This window comes from Musa acuminata, chromosome BXJ1-2 (assembly GCF_036884655.1).
Source record: "Musa acuminata AAA Group cultivar baxijiao chromosome BXJ1-2, Cavendish_Baxijiao_AAA, whole genome shotgun sequence".
In the NCBI taxonomy this organism is placed as follows: Eukaryota; Viridiplantae; Streptophyta; class Magnoliopsida; order Zingiberales; family Musaceae; genus Musa; species Musa acuminata.
In genome coordinates, this window is record NC_088328.1 from 24,064,602 (window position 1) to 24,083,832 (window position 19,231).

General features: G+C 39.2%; 2 protein-coding genes across 2 annotated transcripts; one reads left to right on the top strand and one right to left on the bottom strand.

Annotated features, from left to right (window-relative positions):
- Positions 1 to 2,170: 2,170 nt before the first annotated feature.
- Positions 2,171 to 14,986, top strand: LOC103975975 (uncharacterized). The gene is made up of 14 exons (XM_009391135.3): positions 2,171 to 2,636; positions 5,634 to 5,795; positions 8,180 to 8,245; positions 8,432 to 8,575; positions 8,665 to 8,778; positions 8,875 to 8,976; positions 9,048 to 9,233; positions 10,052 to 10,141; positions 10,223 to 10,357; positions 11,138 to 11,260; positions 12,523 to 12,608; positions 12,852 to 13,464; positions 13,584 to 13,661; positions 13,751 to 14,986. The coding sequence occupies exons 1-14, from the start codon at positions 2,346 to 2,348 to the stop codon at positions 14,795 to 14,797; spliced, it is 3,237 nt and encodes a 1,078-aa protein (XP_009389410.1). The 5' UTR covers positions 2,171 to 2,345; the 3' UTR covers positions 14,798 to 14,986.
- Positions 14,987 to 15,888: 902 nt separating this feature from the next.
- Positions 15,889 to 18,788, bottom strand: LOC135601424 (NAC domain-containing protein 73-like). Its single transcript, XM_065094194.1, has 3 exons — positions 18,551 to 18,788; positions 18,132 to 18,327; positions 15,889 to 16,696 (listed from the first exon to the last, which is right to left on the bottom strand). The coding sequence occupies exons 1-3, from the start codon at positions 18,632 to 18,634 to the stop codon at positions 16,119 to 16,121; spliced, it is 858 nt and encodes a 285-aa protein (XP_064950266.1). The 5' UTR covers positions 18,635 to 18,788; the 3' UTR covers positions 15,889 to 16,118.
- Between the last annotated feature and the right edge of the window lie 443 nt (positions 18,789 to 19,231).

Consider the following 19,231-nt stretch of genomic DNA (forward strand, 5'->3'; position numbering starts at 1 on the left):
AAATATAAAATAATTATGACTCAAACTCTAATATCCAAATGTTACGGCTGAAGCTTAATAGGTTAACTAATTCATCAACTTTGACTTAAATCATCAATTAAAATACTTAATTTAAAATTAATAATAATATATTCACCGTATCTTTATAAGTTAATTCTAATATTACTTAGTTTTGATGTTGAACTAATCGAAATATTATAATTTTGCTCACTCAATGACTTGACGTCATCATCAAAGCCCAACATAATCTGGGTTCAAACCTTAGTACAGGCATAGCCCAATGGTAATTTCATATCATGACGAGTCATCTGATTCTATGAGTAACTCTTTCCTATTCGAGCCATTTCACTATGCCCAAATACTAGATCAAATCCAATATCAAATGTTATGGCTTAAGCATAATAGACTAATTTGTATTAAAAGGAAGACCTTTGCTTGAGGGTTGGGAAACCCAACACTCACTTTGTCGAGGCGTGGAAGTTGAGAAACTTAACCCTCACTTTACGTTAAGGCACAAAGATCAAGAAGTCCGACCCTCACCTTTGTTAAAGATGAGGTGACACCCATCATGGGGGTTGAACCCACGACCACTCGAGGAGGGTGTAAAACTCGATTCCCACCTTATGTTGAGGCACGAAGGTCAGGAAGCCCGACCCCCACCTTTGTTTGAAGTGTGGAGGCACCCATGACCACCTGAGAATGTCTGGAAACCCGACTCTCACCTTCACCCGAGGCATGGAGGTTAAGAAATTTAACCTTATCAAATCAAGATACGTCTCTTGAAAATATGAGGAGATGGTCGACGATGAATTCCCATCAACATCACTCGAGCATGATGAACTAGATGTGTTAAACGAACTAGACGTGCCACTAGATTGCCGATAAATCGAAGAGATGTAAGCTTTTGATGTGTCAAATGAACTAGAAGCCGCATTTCAAACCTCTCTCACAAAGAGTCCCAAAGCATATCTTGGGACAAGACAAATGATAAGAAATACACTATTATGTTAGCCAATCTTTATTCAATATATGATCACCATGTAGTGTCTAGAGTGAAAGAAGAAGACGAAGGCCACCCTCCACTTGTCTGCCCACTTAGGCAAGGGTTCAAGACAAGCGGTTATAGGTTGCTCTCTTTTTATTGCCCACATGGACAAGAGATTAAGGGAAAGAAGTTGGAGGTGGTTAGAGGTTGTCTCCTTATAAAATATTTTTTAGAATATTCTGTCCATTTACAATGAGGTATAAAAGCTTGTTTTTAACATAATGAGAAAGATGACTTATCTTTTTTTAACAACTCACGTTTGTATTTATATATCTCGAGTTACTAACTGGACATTAAATGAATCATCGGGTCAAAAACTTGACCTTAGTGTTCGTGGAGATCACACCTCGGATAACCCTATACCTATACATATGGATCCGAATTATATCGATCTAATCAAAATGTTAACTGCTTCTTTTCCTAGGTAACAGATGTTAAATCTTACCCGAGCATGCATCTAATATCAATTATCAACCCAAGTCATCAAACCAACTTTTACTTGCCACATGGACATATACTAGATTAATTGATGCAGATCGGTCAGATCAGATTCACTATAGATTCCATTCCATTAACCTACAAGAATCATCATCCGGGTTAGGATGCCAACGAAGATGGTACTATAGTCATTAATTTTTTTCCTTTTAAATAACAGGAAAAACCCCATAAATTGTACCATATTTATATTTTATGTTGAATTATGCACTTTGGTTATTAATATTGTATATATAAATCCGTATGGTACGTTCGGTCACATGTCAGCCATCAGAATAAATTGGTTTTAAATCTATGATTTGATGCTATAAATTAGACAGAACTCGGCCCCCTTTTTTGTTATGTCTCCTTTGCACAAGACATATTGAAGCCCGAATTAGCTACTGATGATGTTCATTTGTATTGGAAAAAGGCTTTATGTGGGCTGGTAATGGGCCCAATTATAGTGCATACGAAGGCTTCGGTAAAGGGCACGAGAAGGATTGCTAGCTGGTATATTATATATAACGGCTGTTAAAGTGACACGGGACGAATTGGCTGGTATATAATATATAACGGGAGTTATAACGTGTTACTGGCCGAGGTAACCGCCCTAAGCGTGAAAAGAACGCGACCGTAAAGTGATATTACCGCTACAACAAGACTTGACCGTCATATTTAAAACATCACGCCGTCTTCACGGTCCCACCATCACCTCCGTCTTCTTCCTCCCGAAGAAAAGCAGCAGCGACATAGTGAGAGAGAGAGAGAGAGAGAGAGAGAGAGAGAGAGAGAGAGAACGCAGAGCGGAGGGCGAAAGAAGAAAATGATGCAGTTGCTCGGCTTCCGCGGGGGATCCGCAGCATCCTCCCCTTCGTCGTCGACGGGAAAGGAGATGGAGCCGTCGCCCACATCGGACCCACGAGGCCCTAGCTCGAGTGTCGCTGTCGCCTCGCCGGAGCCCGGACGCCCTCTCCGCCTTGTCTACTGCGATGACAAAGGCAAGTTCCGGATGGACCCGGAGGCTGTCGCCGCCCTTCAGCTCGTCAAGGGCCCTATTGGCGTTGTCTCCGTTTGCGGCCGCGCCCGCCAAGGCAAGAGCTTCATCCTCAACCAGGTGTTCCCTCTGCCCCTCTTGTAGATTGTTGGCTCCTTTGGTTCTTTCCCTTGATGAATTATTTTTTTTCTTCTTTCCTTCCTGAGTCGATTTAGATGGCTATTCGCTCAATAAACGTTGGTAACTTTGATCTATAAGTGCAAAGTTATCCCGGGATTGTTCACTTTTTACGGGTTACAGGAGTAGTGACCTATTTATATGTCTCATGTGCAAGCTAGGGTTTGCTAGGGAAATGAAAAACCCTAATTTAAGGGTTGAAGGGGCGTTTTAAATTCTTCGAGCGTCATTCGGATTATTCTTTCAGGTCATATGAAGTCTGTATATGTGATGAACCTGAACAAATCCGATGTTATTTCAGATAGGTAGACCTGTAAATAAGAAGGTACTGGGCATTATAATAGCCAAAAAGGAGGCTCATGAAGACTGTTCAAGCCTCTTCAGATAATCAATTGAATAAAACTGCTGGATGAAAAAGTAAGTTGACCAAGCCAAAGTGGTTTTGTCCCTTGAAGAGCTTTTTCACGCTAAAGATGGCCATTTGGGAGCATAGAGAATGGACTTGGGTATTCCATGTTGATATGGTATATTATTCTGTGAGCAACCATAAATTAAAATAAAGCTAGTAAGAGTCAGCAAGCTTAGCTGGTAAGGATTTTGTCAAAAAGAAATGCTGACAGAGACTGGGATGAACATTGAAGTGTAACAATAACATCCGAAAAGCAAGTGCTTGTGTTGTATGATGCCATACCTATATAGGCAGCTTCTTAACGTGCAGTATAAACTCTAAATACACATTTATATAATTTCTATGTATGAGTTGATTTAGATTATTACTCTCTATATAGCCTAGTATTATGCTGAAATATTGGTGGAGCTTTAGATTTGTTACATGAAAAATTTGAGGGCTTGTCTGTGAAACAGAAGATAGTGTATACTTAAGTTGTTTTAGGTTGTGAGTTCTCTGGGAGAAAGCTGGAATAAGTTTCTTGGGGATCTGTCATAATCTGTGTACATATCTATTAAAGGCATAGCCTTTAGGCAATTAGAGGAAGGTTCCAGTGGAGGTGGATTAAAGAGACAGACTTGGTCAATGATGTTTGATTTTGCAATTCCCGTATATTGTTGTTTTCATAACTCATCTTCGTTGAAGTTTCTGGTTGAATTTGCATGATTCTAAATATGCAAGGTTATCAAATTTTGGATCTTTTTAACTTGCTATTACTCATTGTATATCAACCAAAAGATGAAGAGTTGTCATTGATTCGTGACTGACATGCATACTTGATCTTGTGGACCAGCATGGTAATAATTTTAAATGAAAGAATGCAAAGATTAAATATGATGAAATTTATAGTTTATAGCAACGTTCGTAATTTCGTACTGTACCGGAGTATCGAGCTCAGCTCGGTGTGTGTATATATATATATATAAAGACGACGTCGTCTCATTTTTCTGTCCGCGTGGGGAGAAGAAACCGCAAAAAAGGACGACGAGGAGATGTCGTCGCCTCGTTTCTTCTGCCCGCATGGGGAGAAGAAAAGTTGCCTCGACGACACTCGGTTTCTTCTCCCCGCGACGTCACCGAGGCTTCTTCTCCCCGCGCGAATGAGGAGAAGTCGCCGACGACGTTGAGGCCTCGTCGCCTCAGATGAGGAGACGACATCTCATCTGTGGCATTCGGCGAGGGAGCGCGACGACGGATCGGGATCGTTGACGGAGAGTGGTGTTGGATCTCCAGGTTCTCTCTTTTCTTCTCCCCTTTCTTTCTTCTCCCTCGGGTAATACCACCCGGTAGTGGGGCGGAAACAGCCCTAATCGGCAGTACTGCCCGGTAGCGGGCGGTCCGTGTACCAGTCTCCTGGCGGACCGGTACGTACCGCCCAGTACAGGTGGTATTATTCAAAATTAAAATCATTGGTTTATAGTACATGTGATGATGGTGACCTCGAAGAACCACGATTGAAGTTAGCTAATATTCTTGAGGCTGTGTTATTTGCTTATGCTATAGGGAATTTGTAGGAAAATATCATCTTAACTTGGCCTTCAACTTTGGGTATAATTATGATATTACTTTCAGTTTTTCTGCTTCAACTCAGTACAGCTAGTTACAAAGTTGTTAATATGTCTGCCCCCCCTACTCAGTGAAATAGACCTTTAATGCGTTATTTGATGCTTAAGGGCAGAATTCATAGGTTCCATTGCTCAAGGAAATTTGACCTATTCTTTTTCTTGATAAACTTAGGATTCTCTTCTTGAAAAAATTATCAATTATAAATAATTGGAAAATGGTTAATTGTTATGCGCTCTAGTTTTGGGTGGGTGTGCTGGTTGCCTTGAGAAATATAGGACATGGATCTGGATTCTGAAATACAAATTTTATGCAGACCACTGAGAGATGTTTGTTATTGATTAGATTGGATGTTCTGAAGTTAATAACTTAATGTTCCTTACCTTGCAATAACACTACAAGGACAATGGCTTTAAGGAACTTTGTTTTTCCTCAGTTCTACTCTTTTGTTTATCCTATCATATAAAATTCTTATTGTTTTGTGTTGTAATATGAGCCATCCTCTTCATATTTTATATTACAATGACGGGATTGTTAGTACTCTATACCTTGGATACATTCTGCAGGATATATTCAATTCATATAGTTTGCTTATAACTATATTTTATGCAGGATACATTCTGCAGGATATATTTTATATTACTTGTTTTATGCTTATAACTAAGCAGCTAAAATAATTCTATCTAATGCCCTAGGCTTTTTGCTAATGCTAATTTAGTTTTTTATAATTCATTTACATTTACAAGGCACCATGTAAGAGTCATGCATAATAAATGAATGAACTGTTTGTTTTTATTTTTGTTGTCTTCTTTTAGTTAATTAATTCTGTTGATGTTTAAATTGATTGTGGTTGCTTCCATTTTTTTTTGGTTTAAATATATAACTTGCATTCGTTTTTGTAAAGAATTAACTTCTCTTTCTTGTGGTAGCTTTTGGGCAGAAGTAGTGGATTTCAAGTAGCTTCAACTCATCGACCGTGCACTAAAGGGCTTTGGATGTGGAGCACACCATTAAAGCGAACTGCTCTTGATGGAACCGAGTACAATCTTTTGCTACTGGACAGTGAAGGAATTGATGCCTATGACCAGACAGTTAGATTTGCTCTTCTTATCTTTTTCTATTGGTTATTTTTTATTCTAGTTTAACTGTACTGAATTCCTATAAGGAATACAAAATAAAACTTGATTATAATGTCTAATTTTGACCTTAATCCACTACAGTTTTTTAAAGGGTCTTTGCTTGCAGATACCTCTTTCTAATTGGTTAATGACATATTTGCTTCTCCAATACATGTACATACATTCTCAGAGAACTTAACTTATTTACCTTAGTTCCCTTTAATAGAAACTGTTAACCATGGTTCATTGGATTAGGTGATTAGATCAGTATTGGCCAAAGCGTATTTCATGCTAGTCACTTTCTCGGTCTTATTGCTAGAAATTGGTCAGAACTGCAGATATTAGCTGGTTGTAGCTGACTTGTTTATTTCAGAAAGAAAAAATAGAAAAGGACATCCTCTCTTCTATATCTCCACCTCCTTTCTTAACATTCTAGCAAGGAAATTTTAAAAGGGGCATATTGGTTATCTTGATGACAATTGATTAAAATAATAAATAGTTTATGAAAGGTAGCTAACCTCAAGGACATATCCATTACTTTCAGGTATCAGTTGAAAATAGAGAGCAAGGCTTGAAATTTCTGTTGGGTACTGACTCTATTTATTGGTCTGACTAACATGATATTGCTATTGATCCATATCGAGATTCAGTATGGTTTGATACAGATTGTTATGGATCAGACCCTGCCCAGTATCTACACTGGCATGTTTCTTTTTTTGTCTTAGTTTTTATTTATTTGTTTTGAAGATCCATAATGGTTCATATATCATCTGAACCTAAGTATAGTTTCTAAAACGTAAACAATGATGCTAATTATGTGCAATATCAATATTTGAACCTGATTATGCAAATCTGATGTAGATCCAATACAAAGGTTGATCCAGATCCAGGGCTTTATGGTTTTGGTAGATGTTGGACTTGGACTTGGTCTAAGAAGCTACCCTTTTTATTTACATCATCTTTTACCTTTTTATAAACTTGTGTTTGTATTTCTAGTGACGTCTCTTTAATTTTTGTGGGATACCAAGTGATGATGTCATATTTGATAGTCTTTTTATGTGGGGTAATAGGATTTGACCTAGGCCTTTCCTGCACAAATGAACAACGTGTCACGAGAAGTCCCTTGTTGAGGGTCTGTGGTCAGAGGGTCTGACCAGAGTCCTCTCACCTCGTAAGGCTTTAAAAGTGGTAGGATCATCGAAAATGTAATGGGAGGGTTTTTCTCTGACAGCCATGTCAATATCTGATCTAAAGTTACTCTAGAGAGGGTTTTTAATTACTTAGAGAGAGGATAAATATGCAGACAAAAAGAAATAGAGCTTCTTTAACTGTGAGGTCCCCTTTTATAGCTTGTCTTGGCTTGGGTTAGTGTTCCGTTGGGCAAAGAGTTGGTGAACTACAATGGGACACCACACTAGGACAGGGCATATTTCCCTTGTGGCAAACTGATGCCAGTAGTGTAAGGCTGATCCATGGGCCAGCCTCAACCATTTTCATTGGATTCTGATGTGCCTAGTATGGTAGCTGTCACCAAGTTTCTCATATTTCAGTTGCTGTTTATCAGATGACTTTTCTTTTTTCTTGATTTTTAATGATATTTTCATTGTCAATTATTAGTTGTTTCATGTTCTTTTCCTATAGACACGGACCTTGTATAAGTAACAAATATATCAATTATTTAATTGTTCTGCTCTCATAATTTGAACATATTTGGCCTATGCTGAACCTGAGATCTGATCCAGACCAATATCTTGTGCCTGATCTAGATCATGATTTGACCTTAATGGATACAGTTAGGTCCAATTGCCTACTTGCCAGGATTGGGTTTAAATTTGTGGTAGCTGATTTTTGACCTGAATGATGCTTGTTATGTAGCATAGAGTTACATCATAAAAAATGAAGGGTAAAAAGATCCTCTTGTAAATTGGCCAGGAATTAACCTAGGTTTTGACTAGTATTACACATATGGATGGATTGTGACAATGAAGGCACAGGCACATATGAATCCAGTTTGTTGTTGGAATATATATGCAAATTGGTATTTTTGAGGGTTAAATATTGTATTTAAGAGCATATGTTTGGAAGAAAAAAAATCCTATACCGGATTCTCTTTGGTGGATGCCATTTGCATTTGGAGTATCTTCTTGGGACTCAGAGAAACAAACTTGTGGCATAATCTTGATTTTATACATGTAGTGTTGGTTTGACTTAAGGCATCAAATGGGAAGACCCTTACCTGTAAAGCTCATATGCATTTCTTTTCAGTTATATGTGCTTCCTCTTCCTTGTTATGTTCGCTAAAAAAATTATTTTTTTATATCTACAACTTGTCATATGAATTATTTTCTTTTTGGCAGGGCTCATACAGTACAAAGATATTCTCTTTAGCTGTTCTGTTGTCAAGCCTGTTCATCTACAACCAGGTAAAAATTGTGTTGCGTTGAGCTGTTACTGATTCTTTGCAATGGAATTGGGAATTAGAAATCTTCTTAAGCTTTACATTTGGGCTTGCATAAACTTGTTGTAGTACCTAATGCCGTCTTATTAATTGTTGACCAAATATATATTTTATAACACCTGTCCTTTTGTTTTTCTTTTGGTTTCTTTAGATGGGTGGTATTGATGAAGCTGCACTTGATCGTCTATCTCTTGTCACTGAAATGACTAAACATATTCGTGTTAGAGCATCTGGTGGAAGATCCACGGTATCTGAGCTTGGACAATTTTCTCCAGTATTTGTGTGGTTATTGAGGGTAATTACATCGGTAGATGGCTTTTTTTGTTGTTTCTGTTACTTAGTTTCACCTGTTCTGCTAATTGATTATAAATAAATATTCTGCAGGACTTCTATTTAGATCTTGTAGAGGATAACAGAAAGATCACCCCTCGTGAGTATCTAGAATTAGCCTTAAGGTCTGTGCAAGGTGGTGGGAGAGATATATCAGCTAAGAATGAGGTTCATTGCAATCTCTGACATGTAATCTAATTATATTGATTCACAACATCTTGTAACATTCATTGATAATAAGCAACTAATCATTTTGATTAATAGATTCGGGAGTCTATTCGCACTTTATTCCCTGATAGGGAATGCTTTACGCTTGTGCGGCCACTGAACAATGAAAACGACCTTCAACGTCTTGATCAAATTCCTGTGAGTATTCCTTCCACTTTTTTTTGGACAATTTCAATCTATTTAAAATTCTGATATTGTCTGTTGTGCAGTTAGATAGATTAAGACCTGAATTTAGATCAGGTTTGGATGCATTGTTGAAGTACATTTTCATGCGAACCAGACCAAAACAAGTAGGTGCAACTGTAATGACAGGCCCCATTCTTGCTGGTATTACACAGTCATTCTTGGATGCCATTAACAGTGGTGCTGTGCCTACAATATCTTCTTCATGGCAGGTCAGTTGTTTTGAATATTTAGTGTTTTCCAAGTTTCTAGTTACAATATCGCTCGTTTAAAAACGATGATTACTAAAAGTCAAGTTTTTCTGGGTACTTTTGAATGTGAAAGACTATATTGACTTGTTTCTTTTTAAGTATTGGGTTCATTGGAACAGCATTAGTGTTGGATTATTCCTTTGCTACAATGGCTATTTCAAAATTTCAATATTTACATATGAAAAAATTTTAATTGATTATACATTTTGTATTTTTAGGTGTCTTTCTTTGTTATATAGTGTGATGACTTTTCCTTGGAAATTTTTTGGCTTTCTTTAGGATCTTTGCTTCTATTGTCCTGCATTGTCACTAGGAAAATCGATATCTCCTCCTAATCTTAGCTGATACAGTACTAGCTGTCTTAGTTGTGAATATTACTATTTGTATCAGCCTATTGATTATTTAATGCAGTCACCTATAATGCAGACATTTAAATGTAGGGAAGGATTAGAGAATCTCGCTTCTAATTATCCTTTTGTCTTAAATGTTATGAGTTGAAAATCCAGCTAATTTGATGACTTATCCGGCTCTTAAGGCATTATGTTCAGGGCTTAACAACTTTAGTGCGTGCAGTCCTTTATCTGCAATCTAGATGATTTGTTGATCTTTGTTAGCTGGCATTTTGGCTTTTGGCAGTATCATTAAATGATCTTAATTTTTCACCCACTTTGGGGCTTTCTAGTGTTATAATATGATTAAATGTTTGATAATATAATGATTACAATGATTCAATTGATATGCTGCTTTGATAAGATGTCCATTAATACTTTGTCTTTCAGAGTGTTGAAGAAGCAGAGTGTCGGAAAGCTTACGATTCTGCTGCTGAGATTTATATGTCCTCCTTTGATCGCTCAAAACCGCCAGATGAGGTATAGGTCAATATTTTTTTTAGTTGTTGTCACATACCACTTCATTTTAGTTTCAGTTGCACTGATTCATAATTACTTTAGACTGTTCTAAGAGAAACACATCAAGAAGCTGTTGAAAAGGCTCTCAATGCATTCAATTCTGGTGCTATTGGGAGTGGATTAGCGCGTCAGAATTATGAGAAGCTTCTCCAGAATTTCTTTAAAAAGGCCTTTGAGGTGAGCTCTAATTTCACATTTTGGAAATTGTTGGTTCCTAAATAGATTACTGTCACAACTATCACTATTATCATCCTATATTTCATTTTTATTTTCAATGTATTTCTCATCCAGAGTTTTTCTTTTTGCTAGTTCTGCATGTTCCATGACATGTGCCTGCTTGAAATTTCCTCTTTTTTATTTGGCTTGAACTTACGACCGAGTAATATTCAGAAATAGATCAAAATTTTTTCATGAAGTTATGATCTTGTACTAAAATAAACTTGTTACTGGTGCTACTCTCTAGTCTGTGGGAATGGTATGAAGTTCAATTGGATTATTATGTAGCGTCACCATGTGTAGCTCATGAATTGGCAATACATTCAGAGTAAAAGGAAGAAATGCATCAAACAGTCATTCCCAACTGCCATCTCATTTCTTTTCTCCTATTCTTTGTCGTAATGCTTCATGGTCTGAGGAGCTAATGTGAAAATTACAAGTATATGTTGACGTTAATCTATCCCTGCTGATTTAGTCATGATGGATGGGATATCCTGTTAATTGATCGTCACAAGGGAAATTTTGCATCCAACTGCAGCTTACATTTTTAAGCAATCAGAGCATTTAAAGTTTCATTTTATTTGTTGTTTAGTTTAGAGCTTGCAAGGATGACTTCTGCTCATGATAATAATGCCAATCTTGGGAAGCTTTCAAGTGGATGTTTTGCACAAGTAACTTTTGGGCTGTCCGATAACTGTGTAGCCTAGGATATTGCTGATTGTATCTATACTGCTTGCGCAGGACTACAAAAGAACAGCTCTTTTGGAGGCAGATTTGCATTGCTCTAAAGTAATCCAGGGCATGGAGACGAAGTTGCGAGCAGCTTGTCATGCTCCTGATGCAAAACTTGATGATGTGATTCAGGTAAGGCACTGTTTGTCAGAGAACATGTATAGGCTTATGATGCTGAAGCAAGGGACAGCATACCAAAACATGTAGAGTGCATTGCAGCATGGCTTAAATCATTACATGTGTTTTATCATCGGCATAATCACTATTCTTTCCGTTATCATTGCCTGTCATTACTGTGTCAGTGGTTTTGTTGGACATGTAGACCTTTTGCCCCTTTTCTATTCAGTTTTATCTATGCATTTGGGTTTATCTGCTGGTACACAGGTCCTCTTTTTTGCACCAGCTATTAGTCTGGGTTATTGGCTTTGTGGATAATGAATACTTATTGTCATGCTTGTTCAATCTCTTGATGGCTCTCACATTGATAATAGTTGAGGTCATCACTTGTGAAGTTCTATCTATGCATTTGGATATATCTGCTGGAACACAGGTGTTCTCTTTTTTGTACCAGCTATTAGTCTGGGTTATTGGCTCTGTTGGTGGTGAATACTTGTTGTCATGCTTGTTCAATCTCTTGATAACTCTTGCATTGATAATAGTTGAGGTCATCACTTGTGAAGTTTATGCTGGAATCTTTCACTATGTATGGTTGCCGATTCTACTGATCTGGCATCTTTCTTTTGGTATTCATTGTAGTTTTATGTTGGCTTATATGTACTTTTCTTTGAATCTTGTCATTTAGAAGATATGGACATGAGACTCGGTTGCATGTAGTTTATCCATGTCCAAACATGTTTTTTACGTAAATGCAAACCATCAATAAGTCGTGGCTCCATGGAGTTTTTTATTTTCTTTGTTTTTTATTTGCTTAATAACTTGTTTCATTATTTGACTAGAGGCCCATTATTGGTCTTAATTATATCAACAAACTTTTGCAAAACACAAATGCTTCAGATTGTTAGTCCTATTAGTATTAGACATGTCAGCTAATATACCTGGAAGAAGCTTCTTCGAAATGTGTTGGATACTTTCAAGAAATATCTATTTTTTAAGAAATATTAAATGTTTTTAGTATAGAATCTTGAACCTCCAACAGCAAGAATTTTAGCGTGTGAACTCTCTCTCTCTCTCTCTCTTTTGCCTTATTTTAAGTATTTCTATTCTGGTGGTTTTTCAAAAATATATGTTGATGCATCCATATTGTGTCATATTCAGTATCCATGATCATGCTTCAAAGGCTTTAAACATGCTCTGGATTGATGCCTTTCTTATTGCTTAACTTTCCTTTTATCTTTAAACATAATATGAGATGAGAGGCTTGAATGTCACTGCAGCTCTTGGGCAGTTTGCTAGTTGGCTTCGAGTCATCTACTCATGGTCCAGGGAAGTGGAAAAAGTTGGCTGCCATCCTGCAACAAAGGTTTGTCTTTTTCTCTGTTTCTCTTACAGTTAGGTAGGTACCAAAAATCTGATTCCATCAGGCTGCTGAACCAATGTTTTCTTACTTTTAATTGTATGAATATCTTTTGAGGTCCGCATATAATGACCTTGACATGATTTATTATCTTCTGGTTGATCAAAGTTCCAAGATTGTTTCAGATTATCGGTGCTAAAAGAGAAAAAAAAAAACTATTCTGTCATTGAACCTTTTTTCTTTCTGCAGTTTGCAGGGACCAATTTTGGACTTATTCAGAAGGCAATTAAATTGTGTTGAATCAGAAAGGAACTCACTGAAGTCTAGATGCAGCTTAAGTGAGGACAAACTGGATTTGCTTAAGAAGCAACTTGAGGCAAATGAAAAGCACAGATCTGAATATTTAAAACGCTATGAGGAAGCTATCAGTGACAAGGAAAAAATATCCAAAGATTACACTGGTCGGATTGCTGATCTGCAGAGCAAATATAGCAAATTAGAGGAACGCTGCTTGAGTTTGTCAAATGCTTTGGAACTTGCTAGACGTGAATCCTCTGATTGGAAAAATAAATACAATGGGAGCAGCATAGAGCTAAAGGCTGAGGAAGACAAGTTCAAAGCTCAAGTTGCAGCTTTGCAGGCCAGAATAGGTGCTGCTGAAGGAAGGTTAACTGCTGTTCGTGAACAGGCAGCATCTGCTCAGGAAGAGGCATTAGAGTGGAAGCGGAAATATGATGTAGCAGTTGGAGATGCTAAAACTGCTTTGGAGAGGGCAGCAGTTGCACAGGAACGCACAAATAAGAAGGTACAAGCCAGAGAAGATACTTTAAGAGCAGAATTTGCTGAGCAACTAGCAAAGAAGGTAAACTTTCTCTTTGCTTATGTACATATATGTCTTCCAGTAGGTATATGTAACATGTATCCATAAGGTTTTCATCTGTATGTTATGTATTCACAAATACCTTTTTGTTGACTAAACAGGATGAAGAAATCAGAAACTTGACTGCAAAGATCGACCATTCTGAGAAGCAAGCAAATACTTTGGTCCTGAGAACAGAGGTATCACCTAAGAGTACTTTGAAAAATTCTGATAGATGCTAGAACATTGTGATTGTGCTGTGCTAAAGGAAGGTCATTTTTAATTGCAGGCTGCCGAGGCAGAACTGAAAAGCCGTGAATCAGAGTCCTCGGTTTTGAAAGAAGAAATCCGACATTTACTTGAAAATTTAGAGTCTGTTAAAACCATGGCTCAGTCACATGAGAGACAAGTCAAAATTCTAGAACAAGAAAAGAACCATCTTCAGGAGAAATATCTCACTGAATGTAAGAAATTTGATGAAACAGATAAGAGGTGCAAGGATGCTGAAAGGGATGCAAGGAAAGCAACTGAGTTGGCTGATGTAGCTCATGCAGAGGTCGTGGCAGCTCAGAAAGAAAAGAGTGAATTTCAAAGGTTGGCAATGGAAAGATTGGCACTAATTGAAAAAGCTGAGAGACAGGTTGAGAACCTGGAAAGAGACAGGAACAAGCTGATTGATGAAATTGAGGGGCTTCGTCAATCAGAAATTTATGCGATTGACAAGGCTGCGTTACTTGAGTCAAGAGTCCAAGAGCGAGAAAAAGAAATAGAGGAGATGTTGAGTCAGAGCAATGAGCAGAGGTCCAACACAGTCCAGGTTCTTGAGAGTCTTCTGGCAACCGAGCGAGCAGCTCGTGCAGAGGCTAATAACAGGGCGGAGTCCTTATCCTTGCAGCTACAAGTAACTCAAGGCAAACTAGATTCTCTCCAACAGGAGTTGACATCTGTTCGGCTCAATGAAACTGCACTTGATACCAAGTTGAGGAATTCTCGGGGGAAACGCCCGAGAGTGGATGACAACATTGGTACGGAGTCGGTCCATGATATGGACATCGACGAAGAGGTTGCCAAGGGTAGAAAGCGGTCCAAGAGTACCACAAGCCCGTTCAACTATGCTCGGTCCGAAGATGGTGGTTCAATCTTTAGAGGGGAAGAAGATAACAATCCGAGTCAGGGAAATCAAGAATCTGAGACTGAAGATTATAAAAGGTTTACGGTGGTGAAACTCAAACAAGAGCTTACCAAGCATGGATTTGGCGCACAATTGCTGGAGCTGAGGAATCCCAACAAGAAGGATATTCTTGCATTGTATGAGAAGCATGTCATCCATAAGTAGTAGCTGTTTTTAAACACTGGATGTATCTCTAAACGTTCTCTAAACGTACCTAACTTAGGTAGTCTCTCAGGTGGCGTGTGTGGGTCATGAATAGTTAGTTGTGTTGTTCTTTGGTTTCTGTAACGTGCATCTTAAGCTTTTATGATGCATGCATCAATTCTTTTGAGGAAGGTGTGTACATTCAAATCACGTTGCTTCCCTCGTCTTGTGTGCGTGTCTGTATCGTGCCACCATCATTTCTGTGTGTGTTGGTGAGTGTGTGTGCGTGCCTGTTTTCCATTTTACCATGCGTTTGTGGTACGTGTGAGCCATCTGTCCTATTTGGAGTCATGAGATACACATGGATTTGTTGGAAATTAGATGTGGTAAAGTAAGTAAATGATTGTCTACCATCTGCTTCTGACGCCATGAAGGAACTTATGACATCTTCTTTATGGGTCCGCATCCATAAGAGTTGCTCGATAGCACTTGATTTGCTCTTCGTTCTGCTTTCTTGTTTCATATTATTCCTCGATTCATAGTTCTTGCTTCTTGGCTTCTTCTCGATGACGCGGACAGCGACATGTATTGTATTTTATGGCTTATGCAACCCAATAATCAAAAAGTTATATGTTATGGCACGACAGATGGATCCAAGACTTGTTAAATAAGCTTCGCATATTTTAATGACAAATCCACCCACGCAAATCACAAGATTTCAATTGTCATGTAGCTTTTTCCTTTAATGAAATATTCGCCTATTCATTATGGGGGTTCGACATGTGATGTGGTGTGTCACGTTGATCGAAATATTCTTCCAAGTATTTTAGTGTACGTGTCGATCACATCACATATTCTGCCGAAGATAGGAGGACCAAAGGCTCCTAACGAACGTACGTCAGTCGGATCGTAACCAAGTCGAACTGATCGCCTGCCACCGGCATGGATACTGCTGCTTCGCAAAGTTCTGTGATATCTATCTTTGCATAAGCTGGAGAAATCTCATACGGTAATCATCAAATCATGGTTACGAAAGAAGAAGAAGAAGAAGAAGAAGTAGAAGAAGAAGCAAAAGAGAACACCACTGATCCTTGTTGTGAATAAAGCATGCATACGCGCCACCAAAGGTTGGCCACCGTCATTTTTATTCAATGGGTTTCAGCTGAACAACTTTGTCGGATGAATCGAATCTACATAGCCCTGAATTGTTAAGTTCTGTCGTGCTAACTGTGAAGTTTCCACATCATCATCACAGAATGCACGGTTGAATGGATGGATCTACATGGAGTCTTCCATCTCCTAAAATTAATCGAGGACGAATCCTCGTCTACTCCACTCGTGTTCAGGAAAGGAAGGGAGGAGGAGCCCCGGTGGCATGCATGGTGGGAAAGCTTGGAAATAGATGGGGCGAGCTAACTCGGTCTTGGCCACCTTGGGTGTAGGCCATCAGCGACGGCGTGTAATAGCCACCGCCGTTTCCATCCCTCACCGCATTGCCATCGTCGTCCTCGTTGTCCTCCTCTTCCTCATCCTCGTCCGCCACCAGACCCTTGAGTTTGGTCTGAAATGTATCCTTGAGTGCCGAGCCACACTGCCGAGGCTGCGTCTGGAAGAAGATCTTGGACACCACCAACTCTCCGTCCTTCTCTTCTTCGTCGAAGCCCAAGTGGTACTGATGCATTATCCAGTTTGTCTTCTCGGGCTTCCGCTGCTTGCCGTAGTTGGTGTAGAGAACGAGGATCTTCTTGTACCCCTTCAGATCACCACCTGCGAACACCGGCCTCGTCTTCCCGGTCTTATGCCACCGCGTCTCGCTTCCATGCACGTCGGTGTGCACCTTTCGCCTCTTCCTCGTCCCCGTCGTGTATGCTCTGGAAGGGCGATGGAAGAAGTGTCGAACCAGCCCATCGCTTCGCACGCCTGCATATCATCGCAGGAAGAGAAATGCCATGATACGACGATGGACAAAGCTTAGCACAATAATTCATGCATAGAAACTTTCACTATTGAAAATATATGTTATTTAATCGACCAGTAAGGATAAATTCCTTTTTAAATGATAAGTAAGGAAGACGAAATTTGAACTTTCTTACTGTCTTCAAGTGAGTGTGAAGTCACAACTACAAAGTCAAGTCAGTCTTATGTTGCTTAGAGGCTACACTACAAAAAATTCATTATGCTTTAATATAGCCTTTTCTTAATTTTTTAGAATACCAATAAATATTTTATGAAGTTTCAAATTGTTGGGGGAAAATATTATTAGCATTCTTGTCAATCCAATATGGTTCTGATCCGTATGCATAGAGTAGTCCGAGATGGAAAGCACCTCCTTTAGAAATGAAAACACCGTGCTCTTAAGGTGTTACCTGTATAAAGACCGAAGTTGGAAGAGGCTTTCCGAGCTGATCTCTCCGACACTCAAGTTAGTCTTAAGGTCAACTTTTGTAACCTCACATAAGTTAACCTCAGGACTAACTTGAGCATCGATGGGATCGACTCGGGATGTGTCTCTCGACTTCGATCTTTGTATAGATAATACCTCATAAGCACGATGTTTTCATCTTGGAAAAAGGTGCTTTCCATCTTGATGACTCTGTACATATGGATCAAGGCTATATTTTCCCTTAACACAAACTATACTTGCCTTCTCTTAGTCTATACAATTGCAAAGTATACATGAAGACATAAAATTTTCATACCTGTTGCCAATTTTTTGACTTAGTTGGATAACAATAACTAGAATCTGAAAACTGCAGTCAAATAGAAACAAGATCTTTTCTTGCACCTCATGAGAGAGAGAGAGAGAGAGAGAGAGAGAGAGAGAGAGAGAGCAGACCAAGTGACTCTCAGTAGAAAATACGTATATGTGGACTTGACTGACGTTTATTTTGATTCATGACGATGACAAAAATGGACTTGTATTGTTGGCTCTATTGGATAGTCTAATAAAGCCACAAAAATGCATATGTCGACGACCAACATAATTAACAACAGTGGTAAATTGTCAATCGAGACGCAAAGATGAGTATTTCTTTGAGTAGCAAAAATCATGATGTACTACTAATTAAGATTCTTCTTGGACGTAGGAAGTTTCATAGCGTTCCTTCATGTGCAAAACACAAAGCATAAATGACTTGTGTGCTCTGGTCGAGCAACGATGATAATTGTGAGGAGGCAATTTTATGACGCAAAACCTACGTTGATGTTAATGCATGCAACCCTACGTACATGAACACCGTTAGATTATGCTGCGATGCCATGTACGTATGCTATCGGGCGCAAGAATCATGTCATAGATGGATGGTCTCAAGAGATGGAGGAGGGCGATTAAAGAATCGATCCATGATTCAATTACCAGGGAGCTTCTCGGGGTGTGTGTAGCAGATGCCGTCTTCTCCTTCGATCGTAGGGATGAAGTCGTCGATGAGGGGGTGAAGCCTCTGGGGATCTGACCTCGCCTTGCCCTCCAAGTGTTGGAGCAGCTCTTGGTCGGTGGGATCAAACTTGACGCCTGCAGGCAACCCGAGAAAGTCTTGCATGGAGGGAGCAACCTGAATACATCGATTCATAGATTTCATGATCGTGTTAGGTCTTCCCCTACACAACAACTTCTGGCATTTGCCTTCGACATGAGATGAAGAAGGTGACACGTAAACTTTGTTCGTATGATCTAACCATGCACCTGTTTCTTGGTCGAAATTACGGAATAATCTTTAACTTGTAGAGAGAGAGAGAGAGAGAGAGAGAGAGAGAGAGAGAGAGAGAGAGAGAGACCTGGCGTTGATACTGAATGGGATAGCCGCAGGAGGGGCATGTCCGAATCGTGTTCTCGTGTGACTTCTTGCTGATGGAAACCATGGCAGAGAACTCGTGGTGTCCGACGCTAAGCGATGGTTGTCTTGTTCTCCATCACCTCCTCTCCTGTGTTTCTCTTATCCAGATCAATAGGAACGATAACCAGAGGCACCGAGGAAGAGGAAAGAGGAGAGAGAAGAAAAAAGGGGGGGGAAAAAATGGAAAAGGAAAAGAAGAAAGAAGCTTGTCCCTCTTAAAGCTATTGGAGCTCTCGTCCCCCCCCCCGCCCCCCACCTCAGTCTCTCCTTGAGATCGAAGAGAAGGAATAGAATTGTCCTCGACTTTTGTTCATCACCCAAGTGCAGCAAAGGAGAAGAGAAGACGGACCCTCCAATGGTCTCTCTGCTGCTTCCTCCGGACAACAAAGGGGAAAAGGAAAAGACAAAGAAAAACAAGTGTATTTGTAGAGATAGAGGGAGAGATGCCTCAGCAAGCAAGCTTAGGTTGCTTGTCCCTTAAGCTTCACCTTGCTATATATGCTTATCACTCGCATGTTTATCCTCAACAGGATGATAAAGAAAAGAAAATAGAGAATAACAAGACATACATCTCTCCAACTGCTACTCAATAAGCCTTTGGCTGAACCCCACAGAGAAGATG